Here is an 18,789-nt window from a genome sequence, read left to right as displayed (position 1 = left end):
AAGGCCAGGTTGGATGAAACCTTGGGTGATATGGTTTAGTGTGAGGTGTCCCTGCCCATTGCAGGGAGGTTGGAACTAGATGATTTTAAGGTCCTTTCCAACCCTAACTATTCTATGGTTCTATGCAAGTGGGTATGAAGACAGGGGAGCCATTTCATCACTTACATTTAGTCTTAAATTTGTATTTACAGCAGAAAGTCTTCCTACAGTTAAGAAAAAAAAAACCCTCACACCTTATACTTGCAGAGGTAGTATAATTGAACAAAAATTGTGTCCTGTTAATAAAGCTAGTGTGAAAATTCTCATTTTACAGCACTTCTCAAATTCCATTTTTGTACACTTACTGTATGTATTTCCACTGGAATTCCTCTAGTAAAATGTGTGGGGTAAATACACAGTCGAAAACAACCATGCTTCAGAGAAGAAGGGAAGTTTCACACTGGGGCAGGAGTTAGCAGGGCTTATTGACAGGGCTTTAAAATAGATATGAAGGGGGGAGGGGATTTCACTGGTGCTGTTAGGGACAAGCCCAAGAGAAACATGCTAGGGCTTGAAGGATGACGAGCTAGGGAGCACTATCGATATCTTGTTTCATTTGTGGGAAAGGATAGTTGTTTAGACCCTGTCCCACAGGGGTAAAAGGGTACTAGGACAAGAGTTAGCAGAGCTAACTCACAGAGCTTCAGGTTAGATTCAAAGTGCGAGGGGGTCTTAGCTGACTTAGCTGGGGCATTGTTCTACTATTAATAAAGACCAGAAGGCCTCCTGCCTCCCAAGGTTGCCATCAGCGTGCTCTGTTCGCTCCCTGAAATGCCTGTCCACCAACGCACGCAGCATGGGGAATAAACAGGAGGAGTTAGAAGTCTGTGTGCAGTCTAAACATTATGATCTGGTGGCAATTACAGAGACATGATGGGACAGCTCACATGACTGGAATGTGGTCATGGATGGCTATGTCCTTTTTAGGAAAGATAGGTCAGCAAAGCGAGGTGGTGGAGTTGCTCTTTACGTGAGAGAGTGACTAGAATGTATTGAGTTCTGTCCAGGGGCAGATGAGGAGAAAGTGGAATGTGTGTGGGTACGAATTAAGGGACAGGCTGGTACAGGTGATACAGTTGTGGGAGTCTATTATAGACCTCCTGATCAGGACGAAGGAGTTGATGAGGCTTTCTACAGGCAACTGAAAGCAGCCTCGCGACTACATGCCTTAGTCCTCATGGGGGATTTTAACTACCTTGATATTTGCTGGAAGACTCACACAGCCAATCATTCACAGTCTAGGAGGTTCCTCCAGTGCACTGATGATAACTTCTTAATGCAAATGGTGGACAAACCAACTAGGAGAGGAGCACTGTTGGATTTAGTACTCCCCAACAAAGAGGGTCTGGTTGAAGTGGTGATGGTCAATGGCAGCCTTGGCTGCAGTGACCATGAGATGGCGGAGTTTAGGATCCTGTGTGGGAGGAATAGAATACCTAGCAAGGCCACAGTTCTGGATTTCCGAAGGGACAACTTTGGCCTCTTCAATCAACTGCTAAGGGAAGTCTCATGGGAAAGGGTACTAGGCGGTAAAGGGGCTCAAGATAGTTGGTCAGCATTCAAGGACCACTTCTTCCAAGCTCAGGATCAGAGCATCCCAACGGGTAGGAAATCAAGTAAGGGATCTAGGAGACCAACGTGGTTAAACAAGGAGCTGCTGGGCAAACTCAAGTGGAAAAGAAGAATCTATGGATTATGGAAAGAGAGGCTGGCCACTTGGGAGGAATATAGGACAGTTGTTAGAGGATGTAGGGAGGCAATTAGTACAGCTAAGGCCTCCTTGGAACTTAATCTTGCTAGTCGGATTAAGGACAATAGAAAGGGCTTCTTTAAATACATAGCAAATAAAACTAACACAAGAGGCAATATATGCCCACTGTTGAACGAGGTGGGTGCCCTGGAGACAGAGGATATAAAGAAGGAAGAGGTGCTGAATGCTTTCTTTGTCTCTGTCTTTACTCCTGCAGACTCTCCCCAGGGGCCCCAGATTCCTATAGCCCCAGAAGGAGTCAGGACAAAGGAGGAGTTTGCTTTGGTAGATGAGGATTGGGTTAGGGATCAGCTATGCAATCTGGACATCTGTAAATCGATGGGTCCTGATGGAATACACCCACGGGTGCTGAGGGAGCTGGTGGAGGTCATTGCTAGGCCACTCTCCATCATCTTTGGTAAGTCGTGGGAAATGGGAGAGGTACCTGAGGATTGGAGGATGGCAAATGTCACACCAGTCTATAAGAAGGGCAAGAAGGAGGACCTGGGTAATCATAGACCGGTCAGCCTTACCTCCGTCCCTGGAAAGGTGATGGAACAACTTATTCTTGACTCCATCTCTAGGCATATCAAGGATGAGGGGGTCATTAAGAACAGCCAACATGGTTTTATGAGGGGGAAGTCATGTTTGACCCATCTTACAGCCTTCTATGAGGAAGTAACTAGGTGGAGGGATGATAGTACAGTGGTAGATGTGTTTTTTCTTGATTTCAGTAAGGCATTTGATACTGTCTCCCACAGCATCCTCATAAATAAGCTAAGAAAGTGTGGGCTTGACGATCAGGTAGTGAGGTGGATCAAGAACTGGCTGAAAGGAAGAAGGCAGAGAGTTGTGGTCAATGGCACAGAATCTAGCTGGAGGTCTGTGACTAGTGGAGTCCCTCAGGGGTCGGTGCTGGGACCAGTGCTGTTTAATATTTCCATCAACGACCTGGATGAGGGAACTGAGTGTACCCTCAGCAAGTTTGCTGATGAAACTAAACTGGGAGGAGTGGCTGACACACCAGAAGGCTGTGTTACCATTCAGTGAGACCTGGACAGGCTGGAGAGTTGGGCAGGGAGAAACTTGATGAAATTCAACAAGGGCAAGTGTAGAGTCTTGCATCTGGGGAAGAACAACCCCATGTACCAGTACAGGTTGGGGGTTGACCTGCTGGAAAGGAGTGAAGGGGAAAGGGACCTGGGGGTCCTGGTGGATAGGAGGATGACCATGAGCCAGCAATGTGCCCTTGTGGCCAAGAAGGCCAATGGCATCCTAGGGTGCATTAGAAAGGGTGTGGTTAGTAGGGCAAGAGAGGTTCTTCTCCCCCTCTACTCTGCCTTGGTGAGGCCACGTCTGGAATATTGTGTCCAGTTCTGGGACCCTCAGTTCAAAAAGGACAAGGAATTACTTGAAAGAGTCCAGCGCAGAGCCACAGAGATGATGAAGGGAGTGGAACACCTTCCTTATGAGGAGAGGCTGAGGGAGCTGGGTCTCTTTAGCTTGGAGGAGACTGAGGGTTGACCTCATCAGTGTTTACAAATATGTAGAGGGTGGGTGTCAGGATGATGGAGCTAGGCTTTTTTCAGTGATATGCAGTGGTAGGACAAGGGGCAATGGGTGTAAACTGGAGCATAGGAGGTTCCATGTGAACATCAGGAAGAACTTCTTTACTGTGAGAGTGACAGAGCACTGGAACAGGTTGCCCAGGGGGGTTGTGGAGTCTCCTACGTTGGAGATATTCAAGGCCCACCTGGACAAGTTCCTGTGTGATGTACTCTAGGTTACCCTGCTCTTGTGGTGGGGTTGGACTAGATGATCTTTCAAGGTCCTTTCCAACCCTTGGGATTCTGTGATTCTGTGATCTACTGAAAGGGAAGGTGTACAGTTGTAGGGGAGTCAGTGGGGCTCTCAGACCTAGCTCACAGCTATGGTGAATGCCTTCTCCATCTTCTGTTGTGTAGATGCTGTTATCCCTGCATTTGGGTGTTATATGGATTTCTTACCTGGAACAGATAAGTGAAAGCAGCAAGTTCTGTGCCTGAGACTTGTTCCTTGTGCATGCAGGGAAGCTGTAAAGGAATGGAAAAGGGCAGGGGGCTGTCAGACTAGATCATGCCTGCCTGGAAGAATAGAATTCTTAAGTTTTAGTAGGTTCTGACACAAGTTTTGTGTGCAAGGTAGGTAATGGAGAAAATGACAGTAAGAGTGACCTTCCGTGCGCTTGGTCACTCATAGAAGATGTTTTAAAAATGGTTAGCATGCTTGCCATGTGCTTAAAATCTTGATTTAAGCAGTGACTTGATGGCAGTTTTCAGATATGAAATAAGTCCTTGAGGAATGTTATATTTTAAAATACATTTTAGAGAGCAACAATATGGACTTTTTTGTGCTTTTCTGCACAAGTGTTGTGGCTGGAATAGGATGGATGGCTGCAGTGGGAGCTGACTGAACAGTGGCATGGCAAGTGAGTTTGCTCCTCAAGCACACCTCTAAAGCATCTGAGGGTGAATAGGAGATAAGGCAAGAATGTGTCAGTAAGCTTTAATAACCCATGTCTCTCCTTTTAATCACACTGATAAAGCGAGGAGGTACAAGTCACAGCTCACTTTTGCTGATGGAGGGCAGGGAAACTGCCCTCCGTCAAATAGGCAAATAGTATCTCCTATTTCAGTTCAAACCTGTTGGAAGCTACATCCCATAGTTTAGAAATCAGTTTAGTGCTTCCTATTGTTATTTGACAATGTAAAATAGATGCAAATAAATACTATTTCTTAAAACACGGGCTAGTTAATAAAAAGCTAGAAGTAAAGCCCCTGAATGCATCATGAAAGTGTGTTTGTTTATTGAGTCTTCAGGCATTCAAAAAGCCATTGGGTGCTGCCACCTTCTTGCCAGTCAGACCTCCTGTAGCTGCATACTGCTTTGCTATGCTTCCCTCCATGTCCCTGCTATGCTTGAGCACAGCTGCTTGAGAGATCAATTCATGGGCTATGTGCTGACACAATGCCAGCAAGGACATGGTGCTGTTGTAGATACATGTTAAACCCATGCAGTGGTGGTACATTTCATCTTGCCTGTGCTGTGTCTTCTTTCCTCTTTCATATATCAAGAAATACCGTTATTTTCCCTGTATATGTTTTGTGCTACATGCAGAACAACCAACAAGTGGATAAAGCTGCTAAGATTGAAGTGGCTCAGATGGATTTAGATTGGCAACATAAGGGTGAATTATTCTTGGCCCGGTGGGCCCATGACACTTCAGGCCCTCAGGGCAGAGATGCAACATACAGATGGGCCTGTGATCAAGGGATGGACTTAACAATGGACACTATTGCCCAGGTTATTCACGACTGTGAAATGTGCTGCGATTAAGCATTCATTGTTTTGGATTAATAGTCACTTGTCACAATGCTGATTTATTGGCTCTCAAAGTTGTTGCTCTTGATCTCACAACCAGCCTTATGCCCTATCACTCTGTCTCCTCCTGCTTGGCCTGTGCCAGAGTGCTCAGCTGAAATGGGGTGTTTTTCATAGGTTTTCCACAACAAAACATTCACACATTTGACTTTGCAACATGCTTTACTGAACTTGTGATAATAAAGGTAACTTACACAAAAACAAATAAATAAACAATAAGTTAAAACACAATACATTTATCCTTAGTATTTTATAGGGCTCGGAAGACTGTTCCAAGACTTAAACCAAAATTAAGATTCAAAGTGTATCTATTGATGTCCAGCTGGAGACCAGTAACGAGTGGTGTCCCTCAGGGATTGGTGTTGGGACAGATCTTGTTCAACATCTTTGTTGGTGACATGGACAGTGGGATTGAGTGTGCCCTCAGCAAGTTTGCTGATGACACCAAGCTGTGTGGTTCTGTTGGTACGCTGGAGGGAAGGAATGCCATCCAGAGGGACCTTGACACGCTTGTGAGGTGGGCTGATGCCAACCTCATGAAGTTTAACCATGCCAAGTGCAAGGTCCTACACCTGGGTCGGAGCAATCCCAGGCACAGCTACAGGTTGGGCAGAGAAGAGATTCAGAGCAGCCCTGTGGAGAAGGACTTGGGGGTGTTGGTTAATGAGAAAATGAACATGAGCCAGCTTCAGTGTGTGCTTGCAGCCCAGAAAGCCAACTGTATTCTGGGCTGCATCAAAAGGGGCATGCCCAGTAGGTCAAAGGAGGTGATCCTGCCCCTCTACTCTGCTCTCATAAGACCTCACTTGGAGTACTGTGTGCAGTTCTGGTGTCCTCAACATAAAAAGGACATGGAACTGTTGGAACAAGTCCAGAGGAGGGCCATGAAGCTGATCGGGGGACTGGAGCACCTCCCATATGAAGACAGGCTGAGAAAGTTGGGGCTGTTCAGCCTGGAGAAGGCTGTGTGGAGACCTCACAGCAGCCTTCCAGTATCTAAAGGGGGCCTATAAGGATGCTGGTGAGGGACTCTTCATTAGGGACTGTAGTGATAGGACAAGGGGTAATGGGTTAAAGCTTAAACAGCAGAGGTTTAGACTGGATATAAGGAAGAAATTCTTTCCTGTAAGGGTGGTGAGGTACTGGAATGGGTTGCCCAAGGAAGCTGTGAATGCTCCATCCCTGGCAGTGCTCAAGGCCAGGTTGGATAAAGCCTTGGGTGGCATGGTTTAGTGTGAGGTGTCCCTGCCCATGGCAGGGGGGTTGGAACTAGATGATCTTAAGGTCCTTTCCAACCCTAACTATTCTATGATTCTAGGATTCTAAACTTACCCTTATAACAAGTTTCAAGACTCCTAACAATGCACATTTTTTGTTACAGTCCAAGTATACGCACAAGACCAGTGAAATGCTCGAGCAATTGCACCATTGAGAAGAGCACTATACAAGACAGGGACGAAGGATGTGCTGGGTGGAAGCTGCCTGCAAAATACATGTGTTAACCTCTAAACTGTATTGACACTCTGGACAACAGATGGAAAGCGCTTGCATGCTTTCTGGAGCACATGGATGATACCCTTGTTGGGCTTGAGTCTCTATGTAATTTACTTAAAACTGTAGTTTCACAACCATTTGAGATGAGTACTGCCATAAGAAATACCGTTCCTTTCTCTGTATATGTTTCGTGCTACCCTTGAGCCAGTGAGTCTGCTCAGTGAACCAGTGAGGGAAGTGACCAAGCTCAGGGCTAGCTCAGCAGACAAACACAGACATGAGCTGTAAGTCTCCTTGATTTCCCTGGTCATGTTCACTGTGCAGACGCACTGGCACCAGAAAGACACTAGCACAGGGGAAGGACACAGTGCCTGGGAGCAAGACGACTGTCTCTGTGGGCAGCAGTGCTGTTTAAAACACCAGTTAAAAGGTATCTTGTGGAAGTACAGAATTCAGCTATTTATTTGAACAAGGAACATATCTCTGAAACAATTTATAGTGCAAATCAAATAGTGAAAAGCAAAATTATGAACTCTTAAAGAATCTACAATAGTTTAAGGACCTATCTTATCCCTATTCCTCTCTGTCTCAGGGAGATAGCATCAGGGACAGAGCGGACTTTAAATTTTGGTAGGGAAGGGTGTACAGCGTAAAGAGCACAGGGCCACCAGGCAGCAGCCACGAAGCAATGTGCCAATATTGTAAATGGGCTCTGTGCCTCCTCTGTGGGTACTGAAAGCCCACATGATGGTTGGCATAAAAGGGACTGCTAGAGCTAGAACATCTGTGAGGGGACTGCTGCTCCAGTAGCTCCTCTTGGTGTCTACCTGAGAGGAAGTATGGGCAGACCTAAAGGCTTCATCATCAGGAGGGTCTATGAAATCAAGTTCTTTCATGAAACGGTTTTCATTAACTCTGTGCTGCACCAATCGGCATGGAGACTCCATGGGAGACAAAAGGATGACAGAGTTTGGATCACTCGGAGTTAAGTCCACTGCGATAGCAGAATCGGTGAAGCTTCCAAGAGAAAACTCATCCAGCTCCTTCAGTGAAGAAGGTGGGCTTAGAGGATAGGTATCTTGAGCACTGAAGATGCTTTGGAAGAACTGCTCCACATCCAGGCTATATGGCACCACGTCAGTCTGGATGGCCTTTTCCACCATCACATTGATGCTTTTCTCCTCCTCCTGGAGGAAAGCTAGTTTTTCATCCAGAGCATTTTCAAGCATCTCTTTATGCACAGCAGGATTGGAGGGAACTGGATCACTCAGTGCGGAGGTTCTGGTGGTCAAACTCTCTTCACATGAATCAGACTCATTAGCTGTGTCCTCATTAAGAAGCAGTCCACTATCTGCCACTTCCTCCAGAGCTTGCTCCCCAGTGATGAGGCTGTCTGGTATCATGGCTAATGGCTTCCCTTCCAAGTCACACGTGTAGTCTAGGTGCTGCTCATCCTGCACAAAGCTGTGCTGAGCCACCTCCATGCTCTGCAGCAAAGATTCCAGTTTCTTGTTTTGAATGTTTATGTCTAGGAAATATTTCTGCATTTTTTTGTCTTTCTCAGCCATGCTGTTTTTCATGGTTTCAATTACAACCTTAAGTTGTTTAATTTCACTTTTTGCTTCCTTTAAGGCCAGCTCTGCCTCCACACGATTACACTCTTCTTCAATCCAGTCTTCCCTCATCCGTCCCAGCTGAGCTTTTAGCTCTTCCATTTCTTTTTCCCTGTAGCAGAATAAAAGTGTTGTAACACTACTGCTGACTGGCCAGTAAATGAATCAACATGAGGCTCCCCCATGCTGGAATGGTTGTGCTGCAGAGATGCTCCAACAAGGAAGCAAACTCCTCCATGCCCCATTTGCTGCATCCCTGAGAGAGCTGGCAGAGATGCAGCCAGCTGCCAGCCAGAGTCAACAACCTCACCACCCAGCCAGTAACCACAAGTGGGCACACTGGTTTGTGTAAGAGCTTTTCTTTCATTAGGGGAACAGGGGGACATTTGTAGTCATATTTCACTGAGAGGCAGAACAAGAGACTAAGGTCACATGCTGGCAGGGAAAAACTGCCTTATGTATAAAGGCCTCTCAATGCTAAATCAGACTGGTAAAATATAGTCCATTAAAAATATTCTACAAGTGAAAGTTCAAAAAAGGGGAAAGAGACAGCTATATTCATATTAAACTGCATGGTATGTATTCCCTCAGAACACTGAGACCTGAAATACCTGAAAACAGCCTCATCAGACTGATCAGATTTCAAATTTCTTAATGCAGACTTTATGTGGTCAAGAAATGAGTAGAAGTGTTTGGGATTCCCACCCCTAAATGTTCCTGAATAAATCTTTCTTGCTCTGATTTCTGAAGGGAAATTTACCTTTCTTTGAGTTTGCTCTCAGATTCCTTCAGCTTGGTTTTCAAATGCCTTACTGTGACTTCTTTCTGCTGCAGAGGTGTCAAATACTGCTCTGGACTTTGTGACTTAATGTTGTGATTGTCACAAGAATTACTGTACCTTCCTGATCGCCTGCAAAGAAAACACACAAACCATCACATAACATCATTCCTACAGTTCTTCCATCCTGGCCAAAATAAAAGCATCCCATTGACTGATACAACATTTGACTCCTTTGGGGCTCCTCAGTGTCCACACAAGTGACTCCCTCTGGCAAATCAGAGTACTTGAGGGAAGAGCTGATTTGTGGCTATGTGTAAAATCTGCTATTTATTGTACTTGGTTTCAGTGCCATGACATCAAATGAGATATTTAAGGCTAAACCACCCACCCATGCCCTCACCCAAAATGGATGGAATGCCCAGGAGCAGGCAACTGGGACCTGGCAAGGCTCCCCAGCTCTGGACACGGACAGGCAAGGGCTGCTGTGTTCATCTCCACATGGGAGTTATGAAGCCCAGCATGCTGAAACCTCGATTCAGCCTAATTAGCTTTAGGTGTGTGTCTGACATGCTTGGCTGTTGAATTGCTTGAGAGAGGGAGAGGGAGGGAAACAGCAGCAGTGTGGTGGCAATTTCTTCTCTGCACTACATGCTTCATTCTCTGGCAGAGATCTGTTTTCCTTCCTGTACAGGAAACTGCACTCCTCAGGAGGGTGCCCAAGGCTGGGCAGGGTGAATTTTCACTTAAGTGCATAGTATTTTCTATACTACCCCATCCAGTTGTCTCCAAAGTGAAAGGACCCTTCAAGAAAAGAACCATGAGAACTGAAGGCATGAAACCCCACGAAGTAGCCTGCCTTGGAGTGAAAACAAACTCCAAAGGGCTTTGACTAAAAGTAACCTTGAATTTTACAGTGCTGAAACAATAAAGTTTTTACAAGGGATGGAGCACCCTGTTGACTGTCAAACCACCAGCATGAGAAGTCACACCTATGCTGAGGAGCAAGGTGACCTGCTCTGCAACTGGTACAGCTGGTCCCACGTTACAGTGCAGAGAAGATAAGTCATGCGCTGAACACTGGGATGCTGAAATAAACACTTGCCTCATCACTGGGCTGCTGTTGCTTCCTTTGTATGAGCCTGAGTTGCTGCTGCTCACTGAAGAAGCCCTGTAACTCTGATGGATAGTAGGAGGACTCAGCTGGTTTTTGCACAGTGTTGGCAAAGGGTCCTTTTCACGGGAAGCAAGTGGGCTGGCTCCAGGCTTGTAGGATAAGGATCCATTATTCCGACCATAAGGGCCACGACTGGAGGGGAACCAAATAGAGGATTATCGTGGTTTAACCCCAGCCAGAAACCAAGTTTCACAAAGCCACCCGCTGCCCCTGCCCCTGAAGGGATGGGTAAGAGAACCAGACAAAAACGTAAAACCCATGGGTTGAGATAGGAACAGTCTAATAACTGAAATAAAATGAAGTAAAATAGAATAATAATGATAACATCAATTGTAATGAAAAGGGAGACAAAAAGAGACAGCTGAATAAAAAACAATAAACACAAGTGATACTCAATACAATTGCTCAGCACCAGCTGACCGATACACAGCCAGATCTGAGCAGTAATCAGTCCCTTCCAGGTGACTTCCCCACAGTTTACCCATACTGGGCATGAGGTGCTGTGGTATGGAATACCCCTTTGGCTAGTTTGGGTCAGGTGTCCTGGCTCTGCTTCCTCACAGCTTCTTGTGCCCCTCCTCACTGGCAGAACATGAGAAACTGAGCAACAACTGGAACATCGGTGTGTTATCAGCATTGTTCTCAGACTGAAGCCAAAATGCAGCATTGTACCAGCTACTAGGGAGAGAATTAACTCTAGCCCAGCGAAAAACAGGACAAATATATTGGATTATCCTCACCACACAACCCTTATTTTACACATGACATTTTCTAACCACTAATCCAGCCAGATAACTGTGATTGGCTGAGAAGAAAGTCCTGAAGCCATCAGCCACTGCATGTCCTTTCAGTGACTGCAAGGCCCTCAGTCTGAGCCACGTGATCTAGGGAAACCTCGGCCACCTTCACATTGTCTGTGGATAGCACAGTACCAAGTGACTCCGTCATCCACGTTCCCTGAACTTCTGGGTCCATTAAGTAATGAGAGGCCTGCAGCCTGGATTAGTACCACAAGAACCACGCTGCTGCTTTCCCTGTCCAGGCCTGCAGAGAGATGCCCATCTGTGGAGGTTTGTTGTAAGGCTGCTTTCAACCACAGCCTCCCTCTCCCTCCCCCTGCTCCTGGAGGGATGGGGAGGAGAATCGAAAGAATGTAACTCCCACGAGTTAAGAGCAGTCCAGTAACTAAGGTATAACACAAATCACTACTGCTACCACCAATAATAATAACGATAGAAGAAATAAACAAGGGGAGAGAATACGATACCACCCGCCGAAATGAGCCCAACCCGGAAGAAAGAAAGACCAAGCCCTTCCCGCAAACTCCTAGTTACCTCCCTTGGCATGACGTGCTATGGTATGGAATACCTCTTTGGCTAGCCTGGGTCAGGTGTCCTGTCTCTGCTTCCTCCCAGCCTCCCCTCCTCCCTGGCAGATCATGAGACTCACAAAGTCCTTGATCAAAGTAAACATTTGAGCAGTAACTACAAACATAGATGCTATCAGCACTGTTCCCAGGCCGAAAAGACAAAACACAGCGCTGCACCAGCTACCAAGAAGGATTAAAAATGACTGCTACTGCTGAACCAGGACAATTATGAAGCAAAGTCTCTTCTAAAAATTGTTTGATTTCGTTTCCTCCCGTCTCTGAAAGTGGAACAGCTTATAAGGAACAGATGGTCAAGTGGCACTGCTGTGGTTTGGGTGATTTTACAGTTATTTTACAATGAAGCACAGGGCAGTGGTTTGTCAAACAATGGAATGTTTCGTAGTGAGTTAAGGCAAACAGTTAAAAAAGAACCTATTGCAAAGGAGACATCTCCTTACACTTTGTACAGTACAGCATCAACATGAGGCAGAACTTGTACTGACTGTGCATAACACAGCAATGCATTTGAAGGAGTCTTTTGATGGACGACTTCAGTCCAGTTTAGAAGGTCTATATGCTCTAAGTTAAAGTTATACTTAAATGCGCAATAAGAAATTTTGCATAATCTTACTGAAAGTAAGGTGATTTTAGGGCTTTGTATTATGCTTAGTACTGTTTCTTCCCACAGCCAGTAAATTTACTTGTTAGATTTAATCTAGCGAGAGCTTAAGTAAGTTTATTTTTCTAACAGTCTCACAACACAGATAAGAAAAAGCATCATTCGGGTGATGCGGGTACAGTGGGGCACACTGCGATCCTGGGGTCGTCTGTGTAACTCATGCATATGAGTACCCCGCTGCTGGTCCCTGCTTGCCAGCTCTGCCATGCAGGGCAGGAAACCAGGCCTGTCAACCTGAACTCTTTCCACCTACTCCAAAACCTGTATCCAACAGGGATTGTGTGGGCAGAGCTCACTGTGCACACTCTAGTCCCACTGTCCCCCATTCACAAGCTGTCTGGATTTACACTCCACACATGACAGGAAGAAACCCCACTGAAAACTTTATGAAAGGTTCTGTCAGACAGATGAGCATGATATTTTTTAAAGCTTGCATTTAGTTTGAGTTATGTAAAGGTTAGGCCAGGGTGTTTAAGAAAAAAAGCATCAAAGGCAATATTGTCTACTTATTTCCTACAGAAATAAGATCATGATCTGGAAAGGTAGAAGTCGAGCTGACGATATATTACAAAGAGGAAATAAAGAAATAAAACCAAAAGGTTAACTGGATAGAAGTACTGCTTTTAACCGACACACACCTAGTTGTTTCCGCCTCCTCTCCAGCCAATGCGTTTTCTCTGCCTTACCTGATTATCTCTCCATACCTGTCATGGTATGTCATGTCATGTCTCCATACATAAATACCATTTGGCTGATCTGACGGGCTGGCAATTTGTGTGCTCCAAATACAGCATCATTTTTTCTTTCTCATATCACAGTTCTCATGAGTGTGGGTGCTGCCCAAGAACACAGTGTTACCCAAATAGTTTTAAATCTCACAAGACAGGTATTGTATGCATTAACTGCAAGACCTGACACAGCAGTCTATCTTTGCACACGCAGTACTTGCGATGTTCAGGAAAAATCGCTTTACTTACTTGCGAGAGAAAGAAGATTTCTTGCTTCCAGCAGCAGACAGATGGACTTCAGGTGCTGAAATACTGCCCGTGCTGCCTGAAGAGCTAAAATCAGCTTCACTGCCTGGAAAGGAAAGGGGAAGAGTGAAAACATGATGGAAATTATAACTCAAAGACTGTTTTCAAAGCAACAGTGAAGCACAAGCATCCTTCCTTTGTCTGTCCCAGGTGAATTTCAGAAGTTGCATTGATTTTCAAACATCCCTGAGGGCAAGCGCTGGATTTGTTCCAGATTTTCATCATTTCCTCAGAACTGTCACTTCCACAAGAGCTGGAAAAACTTTTGGACACGTGCCCGTCATGCTACAGAAGCCATTTTAGGACTTTGGCTAGGAACATTTGTTGTGACAACCTGTTCGCTTTGTCACAGCCATCAACAGCTGAATGAGGCCACTCACGTGTCTCCTTTGGGAGCACAGTCATTAGGAGCACACAGTTCTAACTGGAGATTTCTCTTGCTTTAAATCACATGCAAATACTACTTGTTGGGAGGAAAGTTGCTTCTGTTCTGTTTCTGAGATGATGTACACACACATTTATAGATGTATATATGTACAGAGACTAATGGGGTATGTGTATATGTATACGCACACCAGTGCAGGTTTTCATGTGTCACAGAAGCATAGGAATGTAGTACCAATAAGCTTGAAATAATCCAGTAATCATGTGTGGCTTTCAAGTGCTTCCTGGGTGCTAAGTCATCTCTGATTACTGACTTTCTATGGATCACAGATTTAATTTCCCAAGCTCTGGCATATACAAGGGAAAATGCTCTCATTTTGCTAAGGTCAGTACTAAACAGATGTACTAAGAAAGTCTTGTCCCCTGGAAAAAAAAAAACCCCACTCTAAGGTTAGGAGTTTTTTCAGTCTGTCACTCAAATGGCATATCCCTCAAGCCATATCCAGGGCTCCTGCTGCAGAGCCACAATAACGGATGGTGACTTTACTTGAGGGGATGGAAATAGCTCTCCAACCACCTTCACACAGCTGGTCAGGGGGAGCATCGCTGACGTGGGGATTTCTGGGTGCTGTCCCATGCACATACACCCCTGGCCAGCGCTGCAGATTTACCACAAATCCCAGTTTTGCTCTTTTTTTCCACGAGGGGGGGATACAGCTGCAGATATCATCCTGCCGTCCAAGACAGATAAACCTCCAAGTGCACCATCTTCACAGCCTTACAGAGGATGAGACATCCAGCAACCATCCTTACTATCTGGTAACTCTTAGCAACTGATCATAGGGTCAGACGTGTCCGGATTTAACTCAGCATTTTCCCAATCTCACCAGGTCTGAGACCAGCCCCATTTCTCTGTGCCTCTGGTTCAGCCCACCCCAGAATATTCCTTAGCCCAGTTTCGAAGTGCACAAATACAAAGCGCTTTTCAAAAGGGAAGGCCATCCCATCTCTAACAAACTCTGTACCCAGGAAAACACCCCTGATAATTAGACACAAGGCACACAGCTGTAACCAGATCAAAACCACACGCAAGTCTGCAAGGGGAGGGAGGGAAGCCAGCAAAGCCACTTTGTGTCACAGAGTATTTATATCATGTCTACAGATGCAGATGTCAGTGACCCTCTCCTTAGGGAAGCAAAATGACCGTGGGACATAGTGTCCAAAACTGCAATGGAATTTTCCTGACAAACAGAACATTCCCATCTACAAGACTGAAACACACTCTGAATACTGTCTCAGTACCACACTGCTCCCAGATCTACTTTTCCAAGCAAGATGCAAACAGGTAAACCCATTACAGAGATGTCATACCTCTGGTGTTCAGAACTCTCAACATTCTTGCCCCTGAAAGATGCCAGAAGCTTTCCACAGCATGTTCTGACTGCGGCACAGAGGGCAGGAGCGCTCGCTGAAGCTTATCTCTGGGTAAACAGACCACATCCTAATCAGCCCTGGCTACCGGAAGCATTTCAAGGAAGCAAGGCTTAGCAGTCACCCCTGGCTGACCTGCCTGCATTACAGAGCATTTCTGGGGCAAGCTGCAGAGCTGGCACTGCCATCTCAGTCAGCAGAGCCTGGAAACAGCCACCTCCTTCACGGAGCTTCCTGAGCGTGAGCTGCATTCGAGAGAGGAACCGCGCCTGCAGAGCACAAACTCACCTTTCTGGCCACGGTTCTGATAACAGCTACACACAAACTTCATACTGAGTACAGGAGATTACTTATGTTTAAAATTAGGTGTGAGGCTAATTATAGGCTCTTCGAGAACATCTTCTGAATTAAAGGGGTCACTGCTAGCAATGGTTCCAAGTGCGTTAGTGATGTTCAAGCCACATGTTTGCATGTGGCAGAGCTCAGCAGCAGTGTTACCAGGAGACTTTGAAAATGCTTCCTCCCATTTGGTAGACATCTCTAAGCAAAGGAACCTGGCATGTATCAATACAATATCACATGATGAAACACATCCTCCTGGGTAACTGTGACTTCTGTCTTAACAAAGAGGTGGAATTCCTTGTCTAGCAGCACTGCAGGCAGGATCCTCTCATCTCTCCTAATACCATTCTCCAGGCTGATGGCGCCCCAAGGACACCTGTTGACTGTTTTTGTTGCTGTGACAACGTGATTGCAAAAGCTCACACATGTAAGCCCAGCAGAGCCTGTGCTGGGTTTATATGTTAACGATATTCTGTGTTAACCATGAAGGAGGTTGACATTTCTCAAAGCCATTAGTTTGTCCTAACTGGCCATAATACTTGTTCAGCTCTGATCTCAGTCCTGTTAACAGGACTGTCTTACCCACCCTTTCCTGCCCATGATGCTACATGTTGAGACACTGGATTCAGCAGTATCTCATTTGAAATTCATTCATTCACATTATTCCATGCTCCAGGCACTCAGTGTCACAGCACCAACAGCCTGCCAGGGTGACCTGACCTAGGCATATGCTCTGATGGAGATGCTTGTGCCACATGTATGATATGCAGCCTTGGGAAGCCAGTAGACCTGGCCTCCCTCCATCTCACAGAGGGCTCAGTAGAGCAGCATGCCCTCACCCCTGGAGTGGAGCTGTGCACTGCTCTGTGCAATGGGAGGCACAAATTGAGAATGGCCAACAAAGTACTGTAACATTTTCCAGAGCTGCTCCTTGCCTGGAATGGGTATCTGAAAAGCAGGAGTGAAATCATGTAGCATCTGGTGCTGTCTCTGCACTTTAGTGCTTGATGGACAGCTGCTCCAAGCTAAGAGCTTGCTGCAGACAGCATCACACTTTTACTCTGCTTGCTGCCCTAACAGCACTGCAACAGACAGACAGTCAGCTGAAAGTGACACAGAGGGGAGGAGAAGCGAGCTGTGCCACCCCGTGACAAGGGCTGCAGGGAGCACAGGCAGACACAAGCCAGGCAGAGGCAGGGAGGGCAGTGAGGCTCTGGCAGATGTGTGCTCACCTGAGCCCGGGGTCAGGGAGCACAGCTCAGGGTGCTAATGCTGTCTCACTGCAGCATGGGAGTCAGATGGGGAGCCTCCTCCTGCTGATGACTCAGATTTCCCATCCTGCATGTGATGCCACTGAATTTCAAGGTGGGATTGAGGGAGGGAGAAGGAGCTGCCTGTGCAAGGACAGCTGGCACTTACATGTGTTTACTCCACTTGGGCAGCACAGCCATCACACCTACATTCTGGGTGCAGAGAATCCCCACCTTTAACTCCACTGTCTGCATGGCTTCAGTCATAGTGAAACGGTCATGACACAGTACACTGACCAGACCACACGCTGCATTCACAGCTGTTACAGGTAGAAAAAAGTCAGTGTATTAGGCCTACCAGGGCAATATTGCAAGCCCAGAAATACCACACCATGGATATATACCTATGTATGTATGTACACAGAGACAGTAAATACATTGCTTACACAGAGTCACACAATAACCCCACACACGACTGGAGTAATGGCATCCCAGTCCACTATTTGCAGCTATTACGGACAAGGTCTTCTGGCCTCAACACTAAAATTTAGCATTTAATCTTCTATAAGAAGAAAGCTCCAACTTTCCTGTGTGCATTTTATTGTCCATTTGCTATCTAAATAGTAAGACTAAAGTATGGAGAGAAAAAAAAATAATTCAAGTAATACCTGTGACAGGAACATTGACAACTGAGCAGCATAAAAATGCATACAAGCTTATCAATGTTTAGTCTTTCCACATAAGTCTTTCCTATTTGTAACTTCACTGCTATTTCATAGCTGCCAAAGCATATAAACCACAGAGCTTACTTATCTTCTGACTCCATAACACGACCTCTTTCTATATATCAGTTTTGGTGCTAAGTTTTCCATATTGTCATCCAGTGAAATAGAGCTGTAAATAAAACACTGCTGACAGATACTTGTTCTAAAATGTAAAGCACTTCTGTTTGCTGAGCTTCCTCGCCTTGAAAAGTATCCTGTTCCACAGCAAATCCCACTATATGCATATATGTTCACCACTTGGAGGCAGCAACTAGAGGACTAAGGGGCACACTGTCTCTGCAGATAGCTTAATTTAGAGACCCCAGGGGAAAAGACAGGGCCTAACTGTGTATAAAAATCTAACAAAGCCATTAGAAACAGTTGGAAAAGTAGAAAGAATTAAGTTGCAATGCCCACTATTGAAAGGGTCTGTATTTTAAAGAGATTTGGTTTCTTTTCTCTTGAAACCTTTAACTCACAGCTACATCTCTTGTTCCAATCTTTAATAGTATAAGCAGTATATTTCCAGGAAACACTAATGTGGCTTCTTTTCTACTTAAAAGTAGAAAACCTTGCTCCTGCAAGGTTGTTTTTGTACAGCACAAGCAATCTAGGAAAGAAAACCACACTGCTCACATGCACTGAAAAAATCAAGAAAAAGAAGCCACAAAGGAGTGATGAAGTCTCTCCATAGAATTTCAGGCCTTTCTTCAGGTAACATCCTTAAAAATTATTAACTTCAAGGGTAAAGTCTCCTAGTGGAAAATGTACTCAATTCACAGCATCAAGCTATAGCTGACATTAGGTTTTGGTTCCAGTCTCTGTTCTTTGCCTTATTATTTATTTGATTTACTATTACTTATCTCAGACTTACTATTCTATTCACACCAAACAGTAACTGGGTAAAAGAAGACATAATCCTGGAACCAAGAAAAAGGACACAGAGATCTCCTCCATGTGGACAGCTCTAATATTTGGGTGACACAAGCTGCTCCCACTTCCTCTGCCTCTGATTCAGCCTCTCCTGAAGCTGAGGTTTAGGGTCTGTGGTGGAAGCTGAGGATGCCCAGTAGGTCACAGTTGCTCAGAAACTCTGATGAGAAGTGTGGATTTGAAGTCCTTTGGTCTAAGGAGGGCACTGAACTGATCTTTTCCTCAAGCTCTAACTGCTCAGCTGGGACCCAGAACACAAACGTAGCAGTAGCAATGCCCTGTTTCAAAGGAATGAAATAAGTGCCTGCCTGCCCTCACAGAGTTGGTCTAGC

General features: G+C 45.5%; 1 protein-coding gene across 1 annotated transcript in view; it reads right to left on the bottom strand.

Annotated features, from left to right (window-relative positions):
• Positions 1-7,142: 7,142 nt before the first annotated feature.
• Positions 7,143-18,789, bottom strand: part of SYBU (syntabulin) — a 41,574-nt gene continuing 29,927 nt past the window's right edge. Inside the window, exons 4-7 of the mRNA XM_005150988.3 lie at positions 13,297-13,399; positions 10,200-10,403; positions 9,077-9,226; positions 7,143-8,428 (exon numbers count right to left, since the gene is read on the bottom strand). Coding sequence (XP_005151045.1) covers positions 7,324-8,428; positions 9,077-9,226; positions 10,200-10,403; positions 13,297-13,399 — 1,562 coding nt within the window. The 3' untranslated portion in view covers positions 7,143-7,323. The remainder of the gene's footprint in view (positions 8,429-9,076; positions 9,227-10,199; positions 10,404-13,296; positions 13,400-18,789) is intronic.

Source organism: Melopsittacus undulatus, chromosome 1 (assembly GCF_012275295.1).
Source record: "Melopsittacus undulatus isolate bMelUnd1 chromosome 1, bMelUnd1.mat.Z, whole genome shotgun sequence".
Taxonomy (NCBI): Eukaryota; Metazoa; Chordata; class Aves; order Psittaciformes; family Psittaculidae; genus Melopsittacus; species Melopsittacus undulatus.
This window is presented reverse-complemented; position numbering and strand designations above follow the sequence as displayed.